General features: G+C 42.5%; 1 protein-coding gene across 7 annotated transcripts in view; it reads right to left on the bottom strand.

Annotated features, from left to right (window-relative positions):
• Window positions 1-23,000, bottom strand: part of CACNB1 (calcium voltage-gated channel auxiliary subunit beta 1) — a 142,395-nt gene that overhangs the window by 51,559 nt on the left and 67,836 nt on the right. For all 7 annotated transcript variants that reach the window (XM_077459702.1, XM_077459700.1, XM_077459707.1 and 4 more), the window contains 2 exons: window positions 5,622-5,758; window positions 5,431-5,504 (listed from right to left, as the gene is read on the bottom strand). In XM_077459702.1, the coding sequence (XP_077315828.1) occupies window positions 5,431-5,504; window positions 5,622-5,758 (211 nt within the window). The remainder of the gene's footprint in view (window positions 1-5,430; window positions 5,505-5,621; window positions 5,759-23,000) is intronic.

Raw genomic sequence — 23,000 nt, 5'->3', positions numbered from 1 at the left:
CCTCGCAATGAGCCGCTCCGGCCACTCACAGCGCCAGAGCCGCGATATCCGAAAGGTACGCCGAGGGAGCATGTCATCCCCCTCGGCGTATATCGGGTGAGATGACGAGGCCTCGTTCTAAGGTAAGGTGCATACTAGCTCATTATGCCTTTTCCCTTGCAGGTATGAAAAAAAAAAATATTTCAGCGGGTTTACTACCGCTTTAATAAACTTAGAACCCAACTAGACAGAAGAACTTGCAGCCATGTTTACCTGTTATTCTTCAGGAATGTGTGAGTAGAAGACCAAAGTCAGCATTACTCAACCTATCACCCTAAAGCTGCACCAAGCACCAAAGTCAGCATTCCTCAACCTAGCACCCTAAAGCTGCACCAAGCACCAAAGTCAGCATTCCTTAACCTAGAACCCTAAAGCTGCACCAAGCACCAAAGTCAGCGTTCCTCACCCTAGCACCCTAAAGCTGAACCAAGCACCAAAGTCAGCATTCCTCAACCTAGCACCCTAAAGCTGCACCAAGCACCAAAGTCAGCATTCCTTAACCTAGAACCCTAAAGCTGCACCAAGCACCAAAGTCAGCGTTCCTCACCCTAGCACCCTAAAGCTGAACCAAGCACCAAAGTCAGCATTCCTCAACCTAGCACCCTAAAGCTGCACCAAGCACCAAAGTCAGCATTCTTTAACCTAGAACCCTAAAGCTGCACCAAGCACCAAAGTCAGCATTCCTTAACCTAGAACCCTAAAGCTGCACCAAGCACCAAAGTCAGCGTTCCTCACCCTAGCACTCTAAAGCTGAACCAAGCACCAAAGTCAGCATTCTTCAATCTCACATTCACTAAGCTCCCTTTCAAAGTGCATCTTCCTTGCAAAGTGAGCAGCCTATTTGCCTTTATTAAATCAACCCCAAAATCTCAAGCATTTTTAATATTAGGTGGACGTAGGGATTTGTAGATAGGCATCCAATGGGCCATTTGACTGCAGCTAGTCCAAAGTCTGCACTATTCTGGGTAACAGTTGTAATGTACTTCATCCTGAAATGTCTGTTACTTTTTGGCAGAATCTAATCCTTCATGCTCACTTTCTCTGCTTTGAAGATTCATTTCCACACTTATTTGCGACACCAACTCTCTCGTTTGTGATGCTTTATGAAATCAATGACACAAAGGGGGTTATTTCCGAAAGGCAAATCCACTACAAGTGCACTTGGAAGTGCAGTGGCGGCAAATCTAAGCCCTTGTACACACGGTCGGAGAGTCCGACAACCAAATCCGTCGGATTTTGTCCGACGGATCTTGTCCGACGGATCTTGTCCGAAACTGTTGCATACACACGGTCGGACAAAGTTGTCGGAAAATCCGATCTTTCAGAACGTGATGACGTAATTTCGTTACGATGGGACTATGTTCAGGCTAGTAGCCAATAGCTTTGATGTAGGAATTTGATCTGAGCATGCGTGGCACTTTGTCCGATCGGAATTCTCTACACATGATCGGAGTATGTCCGATTAGAGCATTTTGTCGGAAAATATTTCCGGCAAGTTGGAAAATTTGGTCCGACAGATATTCCGACGGAAACAGTCCGATGCAGACCACACACAGTCGGAATATCCGACAAAACGCTCTGATCGGACACATTCCGTCAGAATCTCCGATCGTGTGTACAAGGGCTAAGGGATAGATCTGAAATGAGGGGAAGCTCTGCTGATTTTATCATCCAATCATATGCAAGGTAAAATGCTGTTTTTTATTTTCCTTGCATGTCCCCCTCGGATCTACAGTGACTGCACTTCCAAGTGCACTTGTAGTGCAAAGTGGATTTGTCTTCAGTAAATAACCCCCAAGATGAATTTTCAGTTAGTAATTCCACCCCACGGGTCCTATAGGTGGTACCAAAAAAAAAAAAAGTACAGCCAGGGTCCAAAATAAGCACTATTTATGTCTAAGACAAGAATAATATAATAATAAAGTGCCAAGATGAAGACAGAACAAAACAAACAAGATATGAGTGTGGTAAATCTTTGATTGCATTGGAGAGGGGCTGAGGGTTCACAGGTTGGAGCTAGCGAAGGGATTGCTGACATGATGAAGGAGTGGGAAATACAATGGGGGTGGATTTACTAAAACTGGAGAGAGCAAAATCTGGTGCAGCTGTGCAAGGTAGCCAATCAGCTTCTAACTTCAACTTGTTCAGTTAAGTTTTTATTAAAAAAAACGGCGGAAGCTGATTGGTTTCCATGCAGAGCAGCACCAGATTTTGCACGCTCCAGTTTTAGTAAATCAACCCCATAGTACGTTTCCGTTTCATTTACACAACCTCAAACATGAAAAAATGTATGTATGAGCTGGGAAATCTGGTTCCACCACACGATATCCCTCTAAGGGGAATTTCACTGTTCTGTTCCCCCCCCCCTTTTTTTTGTTATAAATGTTAATAATACTATCGCTAGGTATACAGTGAACAGTTTTATCGATCGGTGAGTTCTAGGCATCTCATGACCCATCACTTTGTTTATGGGATGGGATTGGACAAGGTTAGTACCTTTGTTCTAGTATAGATATATACGGTAATGATTCATTCGCACTGATCTGAGACCCACTATTGTAACACTGTTGTTGAGACAAAACTTGTATCATTGAGAATCTTTGTTGTCTGCCAAAACTTGATTTCAACAAAAACCATTGGAAAAGAAAAAATGTATGTATGTATGTAGTCTAGTCAGCAATGCCTTCAGCTTTTAGTTGTATGTATTACTACATACGTTTGTAGATACTAAATACTGATTAGGTAGTTCCTATTATGTTTCTACAATTATGTACGTTTGCATAAGGCCCGTTTGTGCGGAAGGAGGAGGAGGAAGTGCTGGCCATGCCAGATATCTCAGTGAAACCAATAAAGATCAGACAGGAAATTCCATTGTGAATGATCAAACTTCCCACCTGTAGACTCCAACAGTGAGTATCCCAAGGGATTGAGGAGAGCTATACAATCAAACATTCTCTAATCTCACCTGTGTATAGGTGAATATCTTCTAATACTAGTAGACCCCGTAAACCATGGTTTAACCCAGCGGGTTAAAAAAAAAAAGAAAAGACAGCTCAGGTCAGAGCTGCTGTACTAACAATCTGACGTTAGTACATCAATCTCCCCTGCTGTTCTTTTGTATTCTGACAGGGAGACAATCCCCCCGCCAGAACACTCTGGGCAGAGCTCTCTGCCATTGGCAGAGTTCCACACTTTTATTAGTTTATTAACTGGTTCCCGACCGGCGCATGACGATGTACGTCTGCAGAATGGCACGGACAGGCAAATTGGCGTACAGGTACATCCCTTTACATTTGCCACCGTGCCATCACGTGAGTCAGGTCCCACGGACTCAATCACCGCGGGGATACCCACAATCGTCTCACGAGGAGGAAGAACAGGGAGATGCTAATGTAAACAAGCATCTTCCTGTTCTGCCTAGTGACAGTGTCACTGATATCTGCTCCCTGTGATCGGAGCAGAGATCAGTGACGTGTAACACACAGCCACACCCCCCCACAGTTAGAAACATGCCCCGGGAAACACTTAACCCCTTCACTTCCAGTGTCATTAACACAGGAATCAGTGCATTTAAATAGCACTGATTGCTGTATAAATGACAATGGTTCCAAAAATGTGTCAAAAATGTCCGATGTGTCCACGATAATTTCGCAGTCACAATAAAAATCGCTGATTGCCGCCATTTTAAAAAAATATATATATTACTAAAAATGCCATAAAACTGATTCCTATTTTGTAAACGCTATAACTTTTGCGCAAACCAATGAATAATCGCTTATTGTGATTTTTTTTACCAAAAATATGTAGAAGAATACATATCAGCCTAAACTGAGGAAAAAAAAACGTTTTTTATATATTTTTGGGGGATATTTATTATAGCAAAATGTAAAAAATAATGCATTTTTTTCAAAATTGTCGCTCTATTTTTGTTTATAGCGCAAAAAATAAAAACTGCAGAGGTGATCAAATACCACCAAAAGAAAGCTCTATTTGTGGGAAAAAAAGGACGTCAATTTTGTTTGGGAGCCACTTCGCACAACCGCGCAATTGTCAGTTAAAGCGACGCAGTGCCTAATTGCAAAAAGTGCTCTGGTCAGAAAGGGGGTAAATTCTTCTGGGGCTTAAGTGGTTAAAGTGGAAGTTCCGCTTTTGGGTGGAACTCCGCTTTAAGTCTCTGAGTTGCTCACAAGAACCATTAAGGCTATGGGTCATAAAGGTAATGATGTTTATTGCACTGCAATGCAATAGACAAGCTGACAACATATTCATCAAGCTTAAGCCCCGAACACATGGGCGAATGTCAGGCGACATTGGCCGGTTCAATAAAAACCGACCAACATTCGACACATGTGTATGGCACCCTGTCCAACAGAAACCAGCAGTTTGGATGGTTTCTGACGGACGAGCATGATGGATTAACCAGCAGCGGACTGGCTCCCGATCAACGCTTTCAGTCAATGGCAGAGAGTGCTGATCGGAGTGTTCTGGCTGGGGGGGGGGGGGGGGCGTCCCCTTGTCAGAACACAACAGCTCAGTGGGGGGAGATCGCTGTACTAACGTAAGATAATTAGTACATCACTGGGTATGCCAAATTTACTATTTTATAACAAATGATAAAACCAAGTAGCACATATGATAGGAATAATCAAAGTAGCAGTGCCACCAGCTAAAACAAATGTTTTTCGTGTGTTTTGAAAACATGGATGCAATCCTTATGAGATGCATTAAAAGAGAAGTATGGGGTATATATAAAAAAGAAAAAATCTTATACTCACCTAGGTGGATACAGCATCATTTTGACGCTGCATCTGTCCCCCTACCTTCTCAACACAGAGAACTGAGAGATCAAACACCACTGATCACTCAGTTCTCCCCTCTGCTCTGAGCAGAAAGCGATGACTGTCTCTGCTCTACCCCTCCAGCGCCCACTAGAGCACTGAGCTGGGTAGGGGAGGGAGCAACTAAGAGGCTGAGTCAGCTGCTGGTCCAGGTATGTGGGTGGATCCCGACTGTCGGGATCTTTCCCCAGCCTTGACCAGCTGAGTGATGTCGGCCAACAGCTGAATGAACTGCTGTGCTGTGATCAATAAGAAAAGTAGGTTAATAAAAGCTTTGACCATACTTCTCCTTTAACCTTAATGACACCAGTGATTGGAGGATTTAAATATACTTAGATCTGAGATCACTCAAAAATTGTATCACTTCATTCATAAAATGAATCACATTTTTGGGCATACCCTCGATTTTGCAGTTAAACCTGGCTTCGGATAGCTATTGCTTTAATGCCCCTTTTGTGTTTTATATATGCAAAGAACAGTTTAGCAAGAAATGGAGTTAGATCGCACATGATGTTCTACCTATAAACAGAAGGACAGGATTGGAATTTCTCACCTGTAGCTGGAGGTGTTGGTCTCCGTGTACCACTGACTACATCACCTAAACTACTGGAGTTTCCAATGGATTTACTGCAAGGGAAGATAAGGAGATAAGGAAATAGTAAGATAGTAAAGGAGGAGAATACAGCAGATAAGGGAAATGTGTGTGACTGGCAAGAGAGATGGGAAGAAAGTCACATAACACACCTGGTACTAAGCCGGCTCTGTCGCATCTTCTGTTCCTGCAACATTCGCATGTGTTCCAGCTTCACAGGGCTTGGGATGAATCCCACCTCACAGCCCTCCCGAACCGCTCGTCCAATCCACCAATCGTTATTATATTTCTAGAAATATACAAAAAAGAGCATTTTTAAAGAAAAAACCTAGAAGATCCTGTGCCCACTTTGTGTCTTATCTGGCATCATATGGACTTTTTCAGATGATAATGCATAAATTGTGGTGGAACAAAATAACCAGCTAAGGTACAGGCTAGAACAGGGGTAGGCAACCTCGGCCCTCCAGCTGTTTTGAAACTACAAGTCCCATGAGACATTGCAAGACCCTAACAATCACAGGCATGACTCCTAGAGTCGGTGGCATGATGAGATTTGTAGTTTCACCACAGCTGGAGGGCCGAGGTTGCCTGACCCTGGGCTAGAGCTATCCTGCCAGTAGAAGTACTGCGGCCAGTACAGTACAAGTCAGTGTACAAGGAATTTTCATAACTGCATACATAATGCAAACTATACATACCTTGTTAATCTCCTGGCACATTTTTTCTCCTACTACGCATATTGAAGATTTTTATGTAGCTATATTATGAAAACAGGCAACAAACAGCTATGTGGGCTTTAGATTGGAACCTCACTTCTCACACTTTTGGATTTTATTTAATTTTTTTTTTAGGGAGCGGGTACCTATTTCTGGCAGGTACCCGCTCCCACTTCTGCTTAACTCACCTAGGCAAGCCGAACAGTTCGACCCCCCCCCCCCCACCTCCTGGGACACATAACAGGTCCCAGGAGACTGTGTAACCATTGAGAAAGCACAGTGCATCTCTTGCATGTGTAGTGGGGAACCAGCTGTGAAGCACAAGGAAGTTTCCACATCCAAGATGGAGGCACTGGGACCTGAAGACTAGTTAAGAACTGGTTTGGATGAGGACAGCGCTGGATCCCTGTACTGGTAAATGCGAATTTTTTTTCAAAGTCAGCAGCTACAACTGCTGACTTTTAAGGTTTTTTTTCCCCAGAACAAAGTTCCTCTTTGGGTACAGGTATACCATTTTACAAGAAAGTCAGAATGGCTTCCATCCATCACCTCTCCTATCTAGTAAGTGCCCCACACAGACCTTTAGTCATGAATGGATGCACTTCCTTCTGTCTTGCCCACTGGGCTGTGCTTACTCATTCCATCCATCCAGAAAATTGCCTCTGCTACAGTGCTCAAGCACAGGTTTACAACTATAGAGGTTAGTTTCTATCAGGTCCTGCCCTGGGAATGCTCCTGTAGCTGTAGTTTCTTCGTATTTGCGCAAAAAAAAAAAACGCAGAGGTGATGAAATACCACCAAAAGAGCACGCCCCTGAAGACGCACGTCTGTGACGAAACATGGGGTGGGGCAAGGGACGAGAGATGCATTGGAGGGAACGGAGAAGCGGTTGCCATCTTACTGGTAGGAAGTGCTGGTCACTTTCCTTTCTGCCTGAATTACACTTACTATATGTGAGTTTTTAAAAATTAAAGTCACTTTTTCCTGGGTTATCTGCGCAATGAGAGTGTTCTTTTGATTCCCCCGCATATGCAATTACTGGGCCATGCATCCGCATCCAATTCGCATGTCAGGAGATTGTGACCAGCTCTCTTTGGAGCCGATTCACACATCTCTGGAGCAGCTTCGGTGTGAATTCCACAGGAGTCCTGTGCATCGTCTGATCCATTTCAGGTCCGAATTCAGGCAAAAATTCAGACTGAAATCGGACCTGAAATGGTGAACAGGGACGCACCGGACCCCTGTTGTGAGCCGCTCCATGCGGCAGTGTGAACCCAGCCTCAGGTTAGAAACAGTAGATAATTATTTCCCCAATGCACCAAGGTTCCCTCTTACTATCTCTTCTCATTAGTTACTATTTGTTTTCTTGTACAAAGGGTTTTATTATGACTCACTTCAACATAACAATGCATCACATTGATGGTCATATCATGGAAAAATAAAGAAAACTTCAAAACAAGTCATATAGATATATTCAAGTCCTTGAAGTTCCAATAGTAGTTATACATAACATGTAAGAGATTGGCATCACCATATGGATCATTGGAATTTTAAAACATGGTGCACTAGATGTGAGTAAAAACGGTCTTACAGAGTCTGAAGTGTAGCGTTTATCTGACCATATAGTCAGAAAATATTGTTTGTGATATACAATATATCAATGTAAAAAAAAATGTTTTTTTTTACCATGTAACCATCACACCCAGGCCTATGCCTGGTGGCCCAAGGAGGTAAAAAGAAGAAATAAAGAGGGAGGCAAAGAAAAGAAGGAAAAAGAAAAGAGAAGTAGTAGAGTAGGAGAATAGAAAAGAGAAAGAAAGTGAATAAAGGTGGTAAAAAGGATAGAGATTCCACGTAGTGGGGGGTAGAGACATATTAAATCGAAAGGAGCGCTCAAGTCTAGAAGGTTGAATATAGGCAACCCAAGGTTAAAATAACAGTTGGATTTTTTTTTTACAAATGGTACATAGAAAACAAATAGTTACTATTTGTTTTCTATGTATCATTTGTAAAAAAATAAAAATCTAACTCTTATTTTCTTATTTTAAAGATCCCATTGTCCCATTAAAATCAAGGTACCCCAAGCAGATCACCTTCTACAGATTGAAAGATATGAACTCAGTAGAGGTAAAAAGGGTGTATGAATATTTGATCTGTCAACAATAAACTCTCTAGAATTCTCAAGGATTTTCCATTAAAATTCCTTAAAGTTTTGGAATTCTGGCTCTGCTATACTCAGCCTACCCTAGAACTGCCTTCTCTTAGCTACCTATAGGCACTCATCATAGAATGTTTAGATCTCGGCTCTGGGAAGGGGAGGGGGGTAAGAAGTAAAAGGGGTAAGAAGTAAAAAAAAAACCCTATTCCCTTGTCTTCCTCCCCATTTTCCTCTCCTGTCATCCCTCACTTTTCATCTTTCTCACTCACTGCTCCTCTTCTTTCATTGTCTCTTTCCTTAGGTTCCTAGTCTACTTTTAGAATCTTGAAACGTCTTAGTACAGGTCACCCTGACTAGGATGCCTAATCGGCCTGTCTGGGCAGGGTATATTATATATATATATATATATATATATATATATATATATATATATATATATATATATATATATCTATATCTATATCAAGGCTTGCATTCTCAGTCTGGTTTCATGAAGACAATTGATGTATGCTTCTCCACAACATTTCCAGAATTGGACCCTTCCTGACTAATGACACCACAAAACAACTTATTCACTCCTTGGTTATGTCCCTCCTACTACTACAACGCCGTCTTCACTGAATGCTGCTGCTAGACTTGTGCACCTTACTAACCGATCCTGTCTGTCATTCTCTTCACTGGCTTCCACTAACACAATGTATAAAATTCTAAATACTAATCGCAATATACAAAGCTATCCATAACACTGCCCCAGCTAAATCATCAACCTCATCTGCAAATATTGCCCAAAGCGTCCTCTCCGCTCCTCCCAAGACATCTTGCTCTCTTGTTACTTGAGGTCATTGCAACTATATGGCAAATGAGGTTTAATGTTGATAAATGTAAAGGTATGCATTTGGGGGCTAAGAATATGTATTCATCATACATACTAAGGGGAGTACAACTGGGGGGGATCAATGGTGGTGTCAGGGATTTACCAGCGATGGACAGGCACAGCTGCGTGCACGCATGCACACGCGTGCTTCTTCTCAAACTGAGCCTCAGTGTGTTCACACTGGCAGGCGTCGGCGCATGCTTCCGGCGCGTACGCGTTTGCGAGTGGTGCGTGGGCGTGCGCGCGGGCACCCGCGCACAATAGCGCTGTTGGCCGCCACTGAACGCTTAAAGGTTCTCCTAGTGCACTGGTGCGGCGCTGTTTCCTCTCAGCTCCTGTGCATCTGACTACCTGAACCTGAACCTGATTATCTGCTATTGTTACCGACCCGGCTTCGTCTGACTTCTCTGCCTTCTCCAAACCCGACCCGGCCTGCCTGACCTTGCTACCACTTCTGGCTGCGATTCCGTTGCCGACCTCTGCCAGTTTTACCGACGCTTCCTTGCCTGCTGCTATCACCTGTCTGCTCGCCTACTGACCCGGGCCGTCTGACCCTGCTCCAACCTGCTGCCTGTTCAGTGTTCTGCTGTGCCTGTGGTTCCTCTCATTGGCTCCTGTAGCTGCTGCTTGCATTCCTCAGCTCTTCTATCTACTTCCAGTTGTCCAGCCATCCAGAGGGATCTCTTCTCCGCTATCAGTCCCAGCGGCCCTATCCAGCAGGCACTCTTACCCACTCTGCTCTCGAGACCGCTGTTCCCATTCCAGTGGCTCCTGAACCAGCGTTGTAAGAGAGGTCTCCTTCTACAAGTCGGGCTTCAACACCAGGTACCTAACAGGTGGAGAAGGATCTGGGGGTTTTGGTAGATCATAACTCAATTATAGCATGCAATGCCAAGCTGTGGTTTCCAAAGTTAGCAAAGTCCTTTCTTGTATTAAGAGATTCCAGAGAGTGAGATATCATTTTGCCCCTGTACAAATCATTAGTAAGACCTCATCTGGAATATGCAGTTCAGTTTTGGGCACCAAATCACAGAAAGGATATCGGGGAACTTGAGAAAGTGCAGAGAGGGGCAACCAAACTGATAAGTGGAATCGAGGAGCTCAGCTATGAGGAAATATTAGAGGAACTGAATTTATTCACTCGAGAAGAGGAGATTAAGGTTGGATATGATCAACATGTACAAATACATAAGTGGTCCATATAGTGAACTTGGTGTTGAGTTATTTACTTTAGGGTCATCACAGAGGACAAGGGGACACTCTTTCCATCTAGAGGAAAAGAGATTTCATCTCCAAATACAGGCGGTCCCCTAGTTACAAACATCCAACTTACAGACAACTCCTACTTACAAACGGAGGGAGACAACAGGAAGTGAGAGGAAATCTACCCCTAGGAAGGGAAATTCACTCCTGTAAGAGTTATTATGGGAAAAAGGTGTCTCCTTCATTGGTGCTTTATCACCAAGGCTTGTTTCCACTACAACCCAAAATTTTCAAAATCCAATTGTCATTGGGACAGAAAGTGAGGTGAAACTTCTGAATAGGTACACAGACAGCAAAACAAACATTACAGGGGTGTTAACCCTTCCCTTTGCTATCCAAAATGCTTAAAAATGTTTTTTTTTTTTGGGCTGGAGTTACACTGTTCCAACTTACAAACAGATTCAACAAAAGAACAAACCTACAGACCCTATCTTGTTTGTAACCCGGGGGACGCCTGTATGGAAAGGTTTCTTCACAGTAAGAGCTGTGAAGATGTGGAATAGACTCCCTCTTGAGGTGGTTCTGGAAAATTCAGTAGATTGCTTTTAAAAAAGGCCTGGATTTTTTCCTAAATGTACATAATATAACTGGATGTTAATGTTTACAATAAGTCCCCTACTTATGAATGAGTTCTGTTCTGGGAGCTTGTTCGTAAGTCCAACTTGTTCATAAGTCAAACAAAGATCAGTGCTTGCAGACAATGGCTATGAGCGCTGATCAGTGCGTTCTGGCGGGGGGGGGGGGGGGGAGTCCCCCTATCAGAACACAATAGCACAGCTGGGGAGATCGCTGTACCAACATTGCTTTTGCTAGTACGGCGATGTGTCAGGTTTTTTTTCACTCAGCCCACTGGGTTGAATATAAACAAACTGTGCAAACACATGTTCTCATCTTTGCAAGTTTGCAACTCAAAGGTTTGTATGTAGGGGACTTACTGTATAGGTAAAGTTGATCCAGGGAATATCCGATTGCCCCAGGAAGGGATTTTTCCCCCCGCTGGAGCAAATTGGATCATGCTTTGCTGGGTTTTTAGCCTTCCCCTGGATCAACTCTGGGTATAGGATTGTGTATATAGGATTGTAAAATGTTTTTTCCCTTTTATTGGTTGAACTGAATGGACTTGTCTTTTTTCAATCAGACTATTCCAGACTACTTCCTTCCATGCTCGCCTCCAGAACCTCTCCCATCCTCTGGAACTCCCTATGCCAGTATGTCTGGTCAGCTCCTACCCTTTAGGAGATCCTTGGAAACTCATTTATTCAGGGAAGCCTACAGTGGCAGGCCGTCCATTAGTGGCGCACGGGCGCCGCCCCCTCTCTCCAGGCTACCTCCTATATGCAACGGATAGATTCATGCATAGCATGAATAGCATCCCACAGCCTTCCACTTTCTGATATTCATTAGGAGGGGATATAAGTAAGATTGGCAACTTAGGTTTGGACTATTGGACAGGTAAAGGTAATTCATATTGACAAGCTATTTAGGATGATAAGCAGTTCTGTCATTAGGATTGAGGGCCTTCGCTCAATAATTAGTTACACACTTAACAAAAATTCTAAGAATAAAAATATGAGATCTACTACTACTAACTTGTTTTTAAAAACGTGCAAATAGGAGCTCTTTTCCTAATTGTGGCTTCACTACCTTTCATCACTGATCTGAGACAGGCATGCCAATGAAGTCTGACGTGTCTGAATCCACATTCTGCATGCTTATTCTAAGGCCAACGAAGTACACAAAAATAAATGATTTCATTCAAAACGTTTGACCGTATTCAACCACATTGCCCTGCAGGACATATCCTTGTTCCACAGAAATACAAGGCTATTTGACTAGCAAATATGTTAAAAGGCAACTTGTCATGAGAGAAATATGCATGTTCTGACTATACTTGCCAGCTTGTCAATAGATAAATTAAAGCCAGAAATAAAACATGCACCTAGTTTTTTAAAAGGAAGAACAGTCATGGCAGCCCATGTATTTACTTTAACCACTTGACCACTGGGCACTTAAACCCCCTTCCTAACCAGACCAATTTTCAGCTTTTGGTGCTCTCACATTTAAATGACAATTACTCAGTCATGCATCACTGTACCCAAATTAAATTTTTGTCCTTTTTTTCACACAAATAGAGCTTTCTTTTGGTGGTATTTAATCACCACTGGATTTTTTATTTTTTGTGCTATCAAAAAAGACCGAAAATTCTGTAAAAAATAAATAAATACAAATTCTTTGTTTCTTTTAAAATTTATTGCAGAGTATTGGCGAGTATTGGCAGAGTACTGGCGCGTATTGGCAGAGTATTGGCGAGTATTGGCAGATTATTGCAGTGTTGCAGAGTATTGGCAGAGTATTGCAGTGTTGCAGAGTATTGCACAGTGTTGCAGAGTATTGCACAGTGTTGCAGAGTATTGCAGAGTATGGGCATGAGTATGGGCAGAGGATTGTCATTTGAGCAGCGCTGTGGGCACTTCACATCCAGCCCACAGTGCTGCCATCTCTCCCCCTCTCCTCTCACACTGTACCGATCGGTACAGAGAGGGGAGGGAGGAACCGGCGTCATTTGATGGAGCGATCATGTGGTAAACGGCCGCAATCAGCGGCCGTTTACCATGATCCATGATGATCCATGATCCAGAGGACCCGGTGTCTTATCATATAAGGTCCCCCATCAGATAGCGTCTGCTGTGTACTGCTCATGCGCAGTACACAGCAACACAGATTCCGAAAATAGCCGAGGATAAAAGGCGCCTGCGCACTGAGTCCAGGTTCTAGCCCCACCATCCAAATGGACATAGAGTTAGAATAAAAAAGAGCCGAGCGCAGCGAGGCCGAGCCCGAAGTGTGGCGAGCGAAGCTCGCCTACGAGGGGCCGTCTAATTTTCACAACCCTATGTCCGCTTGCATGATGGGGCTACCACCTCCACTCATGGCGCAGGCACCGTTCAGCTTCTGAAATTTTCCGAAGTTTCTTCTGCCCCGTACTGTGCATGCGCAGTATGGGGCGGACGCTATATGATGGCCGGACTGAATATGCCAGAACACCGGCGGTCATGGATGTTCCTGGGTGCGCGCCCCAGGGGGCACGCGGGAGCAAGATTTGTCCATGGACACCCTCCCAGAATAAGCCAACCGCGCTGTAGCCGTCTTTTGGCTATGGCCCGGTCGGCATGTGGTTAACTTATGGCAGGGTTTCCTATAAATACAATGTAAAATATACATACTCACTGTTTAATCGCTTGGTAAGACAAATTGCTAATCAGCCAATCACATGGCAGCAACTCAATGCATTTAGGTATCTGGACGTGGTAAAGACAACTTGTTCAAACAGAGCATCAGAATAGGGAAGAAAGGGGATTTAAGTGACTTTGAACGTGGCATGGTTGTTGGTGCCAGACGGGCAGGTCTGAGTATTTAAAAAATTGCTGATCTACTGAGATTTTCACACATGACCATCTCTCGGGTTTACAAATGGTCCGAAAAGAGAAAATATGCAGTGAGCAGCAGTTGGGTGGAGGAAAATGCCTTGTTGATATCAGAGGTCAGAGGAGAATGGGCAGAATGGTTTGAGATCACAGAAAGGCAACAGTAACTCAAATAATCATTCATTACAACCAAAGTATGCAGAATACCATTTCTGAGCTCACAACACATCAAACCTTAAAGCAGATGGGCTACAGCAGCAGATGACCACACCGGGTGCCACTCCTGTCAGCTAAGTACAGGAAACTTAGGCTACATTTCGCACAGGTTCACCAAAATTGGCCAATAGAAAATTGGAAAAACGTTGCTTGGTCTGATGAGTCTCAATTTCAGCTGCGACATTGAGATAGTAGGGTCAGAATTTGGCATAAACAACATGAAACCATGGATCCATCCTGCCTTGTATCGATGGTTCAAGCTGCTGGTGGTGTAATGGTGTGGGGGATATTTTCTTGGCACACTTTGGGCCCACCCTTGGTACCAACTGAGCATCTTTTAAACACCACGGCCTACCTGAGTATTGTTGCTGACCATGTCCATCCCTTTATGACTACAGTGTATTCATCTTCCGATGGTTCCTTCCAGCAGGATAATGCACCATGTCACAAAGCTCAGATCATCTCACCACTGGTTTCTTAAACATGACAATGAGGTCACCGTACTCCAATGACCTCCACAGACACCAGATCTCATCCAATAGAGCACCATTGGCATCATGGATGTGCAGCCGACAAATCTGCAGTAACTGTGTGATGCTATCATGTCACTATGGACCAAAATCTCTGAGAAATGTTTCCAACACCTTGTTGAATCTATTCCATGAAGAATTAAGGCAGTTCTGAAGGTAAAAGGGGGTCCAACCCGGTACTAGCAAGGTGTACCTAATACAGTGTCCGGTCAGTGTATATAGATCGTACATCTGCCTCTGGGACCCAACTATACAAATATTCATAAAATCATTACACCAGTGTCACCCGTTTTTTTATCATTGGTATCAGCTATAGGCAGGGCTGGACTTACCATTGGGCTTGACTGGGCTCAAGCCCATGGGCCCCACCCAATAGGGGGCCCTGCCGAGATACATAGCCGAGTGTACTCGGCTCGGCTCCGCTCACAGTCACGCCCAGTCCCGCCCTATGATGAACATAACACAGGAACTGGGCGTGACTGTGAGCCAAGCTTAGTACACTCGGCTACTCTCGGCTCTGCTCAGGACTGCGAGAGGACCCGAGAGCCACCGAGATACACAGGCTCTGTATCTCGGCGGCGCCATTTTTTAACTTCAAGACTGCAATGACAAGGCTAAACTGACAAGGCTGCAATGACACTGGACAAGGCTGCAGATGGATGGGCAAGGCTGCAGATGGACACTGATAAGGCTGCATTGATGGGCATTTAAACGTTTTTTCCTTAATCTTCCCTCCTAAAAGACACGTGTTTTATGCCGGCACGTGTTATACACCGATAAATGTGGTAATGTATACAAGGTAGGGTCCGAAAAAGGATCAAGCCCAGGGGTCCTGCCCTGGCTATAAGGTTTTGTCAAACTAATCACCATGCAAAATCTGTGTATATATCCCAGATTTAGCTGCCAGATGTAACAATAATCAAACAGCCAGAAAACCATTAGGTTGGATAATATATGTTACTACACTTTGTGCATACTAGCTGCATATTATACTGCCGGTAAAGGACATCCTGTGAACAATAATCAAATCTAAACTGCATATAAAAATGTACACTATATGTTTGTGAGAGAATGGTAAAACTGAGTTTACAGTGCACATTACCATGCGGCCAATATTCCGGAAACATCTTTCATGGTTCTGTTAAAGGTTAACACTGGATTGGCTACTCTAGGCTACAGAACCAGTCAGGTTGAAAAAGTCATCACATTCAACCAAAAGACAAAATTAAAATAATAAAATAAAATGACAAAGGAAAGGCATAGATTCCTTTAAAAATCATGGTCCGGAAGCATTTCTTTGAGAGGCGGCTGGCAGGTCTCTGTTTCAGGCCTGTAAGCTTATCCTAATGCACTGGATCTCTCAGACCGTACCAACAATGTGGGTTGATTAGATAGGCACCACACTTAGATATGAAAAACTGATTTACAAACACAGAGGTAACCTATATAAACTTGAAAAAGTGTGGGGGAACTGGCTGGACATGCCTGTAAAAGGTACTTATGGCTAGACTCTTATGTCGCGTACACACGACCGGGTTTTCCATCAGAATAAACTCTGGCGGTCTTTCCGATGGAGTTCTGCTGAAAAGGACTTGCCTACACACAAAGTCCATTAGTTTAGAACATGATGACGTACGACGTATGACAGGACTAGAAAAAGGAAGTTCAATAGCCAGTAGCCAGTAGCTGCCCTCACGTCGTTTTTAGTCCGTCGGAACAGCATACAGACGAACGGTTTTCCCGATAGGAATTGATTTAGTCGGAAAGATTTAAAACATGTTCTATTTCTAGGTCTGTCATAATTTTTTTTTTTAAAGTCAGATGAAGCCCATCCAATGAAATGATTCTGTTGGACCCTTTCTGCCGGAAAGTCCTGTCGTGTGTACGCGGCATACCTGTAAGATCTAAGGCTATCAAAAGTATTGACTTGCTGTTTTGGGTTAGAGCTAAGCTTAGCAGCACAAATGAAGCCAAGTCATATTTTATGCTACTGTTCATAATGTTATAGTTCACATGAGGTGACAATCTTTACCGCTATATGTGCCATTGTCAGGATTATGTTATGTGACCACTCTTTGACATTGCATTTGCTTATGTATGGAATCTCTGGAATGTGCTTGTATTTTTCTTCTGTATGGTTTGTTGATCCCTCTCAAGCTTTTTCCTGATTAAAAAAAGAAAAAAAAAAAAAAAACATGGTCCAATTTTGTATGGTCCAAGTTCCCCAAAGGCAACAGGATACTTTCTGGATCAATATTCTAGAGTATTATTATTTTTTATAAATGTTCATAAGGATTTCTATTTTGTGCATTTAGAAATACACCCAGTTGTTTTTAAGCATTTTACTAAATGCCTAAAACCAGATCCTCTTTCCAATGCCTGGTTAAAGTGAACCTGGTTATTAGAATGAAGAGAACTGTGATTGTTGACTTGTTCTTCAAGTGAACTCGGACTCCATTTTAAAGTTTTGGTGTAAAAGTGCTGCCTAAGAGCAGATACCACAAGGCTGCTGCCATTTTCTTTACCACATAAAAAAGGTTCCTGTACTTCTCTCCAAATCTCTAAATGAAACTACACTTTATTACTGGGCCCTGACTTCCTCTGATTTCATGGATAATCCCAGCAAACTGCCATTCCCAAATCCAATGACGGCAAATGTGCTCTTTCTGTTTCAATATGTTTATTGAAAATTTTGAATAAACAGGAATAAACAAGAGACTACAATCTGCTCCTTGTGCGCCCTCGCAGGGGCTACAAAGCATGAATATGAAACCGAAGGGCAAACCATCACATTATACTTATAAAAACACAAGAAAGGAAGGAAAAAGTGTAAGGAAATGGTGCAAATGTGCTCTTTCTATACTGGAGGTGGCAGTTGACAGAGCCTAGCTATCTAGAGTTCAGACCCCAGTAACAAAGTGAAACGAAGGCTTCCCGTGGATTCAACTTTATTTTTATTTTTTATTCAGCCAGCAGGCTGAAAAAAAAAAAAAAAAAGAAAAATGAACAGATTCCCCCATCTATACAAGCAAGATGGATGAAGGAACCCTACCACTGTAGTCTGGCAGGGAGACACCTCTACTGTCAGAATACACTGATCAGCTGCTGCAGCTGTCAGATCGACAAAAGTTTTCCAACATTCCCATTCAACAGAAGTTAATTGTTAGATCAACTTCTGTTGAGCAGGAAAGGCCATGGATTGAAATTTGTCCGGCCTCTGCTGAATAGGAAGAATTTTGATCCATCTATGGCCAGCGTAAGTTAGTTATTGTGTCATTGAAGAGGATTTTCTTACTAGTAAAGATAGTGGTTGACATCTCTAATGCTGCGTACACATGACCGGACTTTCCGGCGGAGGTCCGACAGACTTTCTGAACGAACGGACTTGGCCAATCCGATCGTGTGTGGGCTAGTCCGACCAGTTTTTATAAGAAAAAAAAAAATCAGGCGGACCTAGGAATAGAACATGTTTCAAATCTATTCGACGGACTCAAGTCTGACAGACTAAAAATCGGGAAAACCATTCGTCTGTGTGCTGGTCCGACGGACCAAATACAACGCAAGGGAAGCTATTGGCTACTGGCTATTGAACTTCCTTGTTTAGTCAAAATGAACGAACTTTCGAACGGACTTAGTCCGGTCGTGTGTGGCCAAGTCCGTTCGTTCAGAAAGTCCGTCGGACCTCCGCCTAAGGTCCGTCAGGAAGACCGTCGTACCTAGTCCGTGGAAAAGTCCAATTGTGTGTACGCGGCATTAGTCTCGGTTCACACTGGTGGGACCTGTTAGCGACTTGGTTGCCTGACAAGTTACACTCCATTAAGTGCAATGGAACCACTCTAATTGGATCGACTCAAGTCACTCCACTTAGAAAAAAGGTTCCCGCACTACTTTGGGGCGACTTTGGAATGACTTGCATTGACTTCTATGAAAGAAGTCATATACAAGCCGTAATGAAGTCGTGCTGTGTGGTGCGACTTAAAAGTTGCATGACGTTGAAGCCGCTCCAGTGTGAACTGAGCCCTAGTGCCTCAGACAGGATGTTTACTTTCAAAAGGTTTACTATAAAGGTAGAATCTGTGGGGCTGGCATCCTAGCTTCACTCAATTAGTCAGCAAAAAAATCTGAATGGTGCATGTTTGCTACAGGTCAGTGATTCACAAAGTAGTTAAGCCATGATCAGGATGAGTTGTTAAGGGGAGTCAGCGCAAAAAAAGCCCATTGGTAGTTCAATTGGCAGAGGCGCCTGACATGGTTATTCAAAGGATAGACTTGATTCGTCTGCTTTAGTAAAACATCCAATCAGTTTATTTCACCAAATTAAATGTGTTTTGTGGCTTTAAACTGCCACTTCATAAGTTCAAGGGGATAAAATGTGTGTCTGTGTGTAAAAAGTTGTCATAGGGTACAATAGGTATGTACCATAACTCAAATGCACAGTCAGAAAAACGTAAAACATAAAGCAATCAAATATACGAGGGAGAAGTGTGCAAATAATACAATAAATGTAGAGATCAGTTTGTTTCTAATATATCAAACATATCACAGATAGCATAGGAGTGCTATATAAATAATGTAATGTTTAATGTTGTAATGTTGACCACAGAGTTATTTTAACACAATTTTATGCCATTTCTGATATGTTTGATATTCAGGAGACCTTCTTACTACTATGTTTATTATAATATTTTTATTGTATGCCATCTCTGATATGTTTGATATGTAAGGGACCTCTTTACTACTATGTTTATTATATTATTTTTATTTTATGCCATCTCTGATATGTTTGATATGTTTATTATATTATTTTTATTTTATGCCATCTCTGATATGTTTGATATGTTTATTATATTATTTTTATTTTTTGCCATCTCTGATATGTTTGATATTTAGGTGACCTCCTTACTACTATGTTTATTATACTATTTTTATTTTATGCCATCTCTGATATGTTTATTATGTAAGAGACCTCCTTACTACTATGTTTATTATATTATTTTTATTGTATGCCATTTCTGATATGTTTGATATGTAAGAGATCTCCTTACTACATTTATTATATTACAGTGTGTTTCAAAAAGAATGACCCGATTTTAAAACCTTTTATCTGTGCAACCACACGCTTCCAATGAATGAAACCTGTACTACTTGAAGGGGTGTGGCCTAGAATTTCAAATGACAGCTGCTAGATATCACTACTAATGGCCAAATAGACGCTACCCTCAGTCGTTAACAAAATGGCATCTATGCAACAGAAGGAGTTTTGTGTAGAGTCCGTAATAACGGTGCAGCGTGCATTTCGACAGTGTTTCAGGATCAATCAACCAGTGGAAAAAAACATTCATCGTTGGTATAAACAATTTAAAGACTGGGGGTGTTTATGTAACGGCAAGAGTCCAGATCGACCACGCACTTCAAATATAACTATTTGAAATTGGGTAATTCTTCATAGTTACATAGTAGGTAAAGTTGAAATAAGACAATAGTCCATCCAGTTCAACCTGTGTCAGTGTCTATAGTCATTTCCCATATCCCTGTATGTTGTGTTCACTAAGATGCACACCCAAGAGTCCTTTTAAAAGATCAATACTCCTCGCTTATACCACCAATTGAGAGTTCCACATCCGTATTGGATGGAATACTCCAGATGTGGCCAAAGCAGAGTTTTATAAAGTGGCAGGATTATAGTCTTATCCCTGGAGAAAGTTCCCTTTTTTATGCATGCTAAAAGTCTGCCGGCTTTGCTTGTTGCAGCTTGACATTGCATGCTATTGCTCAGTATGTGTTCTACCAGGACCACCAGATCTTTCTCCCTACCATCCTCTATATCATGTACGAATAAATTAAACAGAATTGGTCCCAAGACAGAGCGTTGGGGTACCTCACTTACCACTCCAGACTAGTCTGAGTACGTTATTTATCACCACCCTTTGGACACCCCCCTGTAACCAGTTTTCTATCCAAGAATAAACCTATGGTCCATGCCTACAGACCTCAGCTTGCAAATTAAGCATTTATGGGGAACTGTTTCGAATGCCTTTGCAAAATCCAGATACACCACATCCACAGGCCTCCTCCTATCTTGACGGCAGCTCACTTCTTTTTTTGAAGCACTGTATTTTTATATAATTGTATGCCATCTCTGATAGGTTTGATATTTTAGAGACTTCTTTACTACTACATTATATTATTTATATATCACTCCTATGCAGGGTCGATTTGATTTAAATCATAACTTTTAAAGAGCAACTGTCATCTCTGTCCCGCAGCGGCTCCTCCTCTGACCCGCTGTTGACTCACCGACAGCCCCATTCACTTTAATGGCACAACTAGTGATGCGGCAGGGACACAACAAGGTGAGGGACGTGGCGGCAGCAGGTGAGTGGGCGCCCGCTAACAGGCGCTTCCATGATGGATCTGAAATGACAGGTGCTCTTTAAATGAAAGGACTCATTCTTGCTGGTAGTTAGAATCTTTAATATTTGCAAACAAAATGAAGGTTTCCTATTTAGAATAATAAGCTGTCAGGTTAGTAAAACAACGATATCAGAACCGATTCAATCATACAGTTTGTAATGTACATAGATTTGCAAAACAATGGGATAAAGGAATATTCCTGAACTTTGGTTTATCTCATGGTTACTGTGAAATTTTATGAATGTATCAATGCATGTTATCTAAGATTGCAGAGCTTGAATTCATTGAATGAGTTTACCTCAAAATTTTAATATTGCAGAATATACAGCCTCATGCTACATAACTAAGCTCAATTTCATTTTGAATAAACTAAATTAATAATGCATCTTAAATAGAAAACTATCTTTAGTTAGATTTTTGCTTTTGCCATATCACAATAGCTCAGCGGGGTAGATCGCTGTAGTAACACCAGATAGTTAGTACAGAAGCTCTGACTGGAGCTGTCATTTTTTATTTTCGTTCAAACCGATGTGTTGAACGAAGAAAAATGGATAGTGTGTACTAGGCTTTAGAATAACCACATTGGGCGCCTCTACCAATTGAACTACCAGCTGGCTTTTTTGCTCGGACTCCTCTTCGCAATTCATTCACCCACCTTTAGGATGGGAATGCCCAAGGCATAGAGAGCGACCACAATCAGGTACCCTGCGTGAAGACAAGTTTTCTCCACTAACGCACAAGGAAGGCCTTTGTTTCCCCCCTTGCTGCATGACCGCAGTCTCAACAGTTCTAAGTTCATTTTAACCTTTTTTGCTGGTATTGTGGAAGCATTTATTCTTGCTCCTGAAATAATCTACTACACTATAAGGGCTCTCCCGCCCTCCTCTCGTTTCTTTATCGGTGGACACTCTGAGCTTTTCCAGACACCCCAAGTCAGGATCCTTGGGTCCACATCTACCACCACATTCCTAGACCCTATGATCAGGATGAGAACCTCCATGCCTGCACCTTAAGACTGGGTTGGCACCTATGTGAATTGGATGAGCGTTTGCCCACATCCAATTCGCATGACAGAAGACTGTGACTGGCTCTCACATATCTCCAGGGGGGCTGCGGAGCGGCTTGCACAGAAACACTGTGCATCTTTGGCTCAGTTTCAGGGCTGAATTTAGGCAAAGGTTCGGCCCTGATTTGTCCCTGAAGTGAACAGGGACGCACAGCATTCCTGTGCGATTCACGGCCATCTTAGGTGTGAAGCTAGCCTTAAAACTAAGTCAACATTGGAAACTCCCCCATAGTTTTGTAAATTAGTGAATTATTTCCATATAAGAGAAGTATAACTTAATATATTTGGGGGCACTAGTCAGCACTATCCAGACAGAGAGTCAGAGGAGAATGAAAACTTCTCCCACAAGCTTTAAACAGTGCTTGGCCAGACACTGATAGAAGTCACAGGACTGCTCTAACTGCTGATGAGAAAAGGGTATTTAGCAGTTTATATTTACTAAAACGATTGCATTTAGTAACACTTTAAATATAAATATAATAACAGTTATTCATAGATCATTATTTATCTAACCGTCTGGTAACAACAGAATGCTGCACATTCCAAAGATGATTCATTGCTACTATGACATCTATAACACAAAAAAAGTATATCTATAGACAACATTTTTGTTGTGTTAGATTTGGATAGGTTACAGAAGGGTAAGAAGCTCTGTCGGGATTTAATTATGTAAATACAAATGAGTCTTGACATGCCCGCTGGCAAATAATGCAATTGCGTTCCTGAATGAAAAGGATTGTGTAAAACATAATCACAAACCCCGGACCATTTGGCTGGCCAAAGACCAGAGCACGTTTTACAATTCGGCACTGCGTCGCTTTAACTGACAATTGTGCGGTCGTGCGACGTGGCTCCCAAACAAAATTGAC

The sequence above is a fragment of the Lithobates pipiens genome, unplaced genomic scaffold (assembly GCF_037356315.1).
Source record: "Lithobates pipiens isolate NorthernLeopardFrog02 unplaced genomic scaffold, aLitPip1_a1.2 Scaffold_28, whole genome shotgun sequence".
Taxonomy (NCBI): domain Eukaryota; kingdom Metazoa; phylum Chordata; class Amphibia; order Anura; family Ranidae; genus Lithobates; species Lithobates pipiens.
This window is presented reverse-complemented; position numbering and strand designations above follow the sequence as displayed.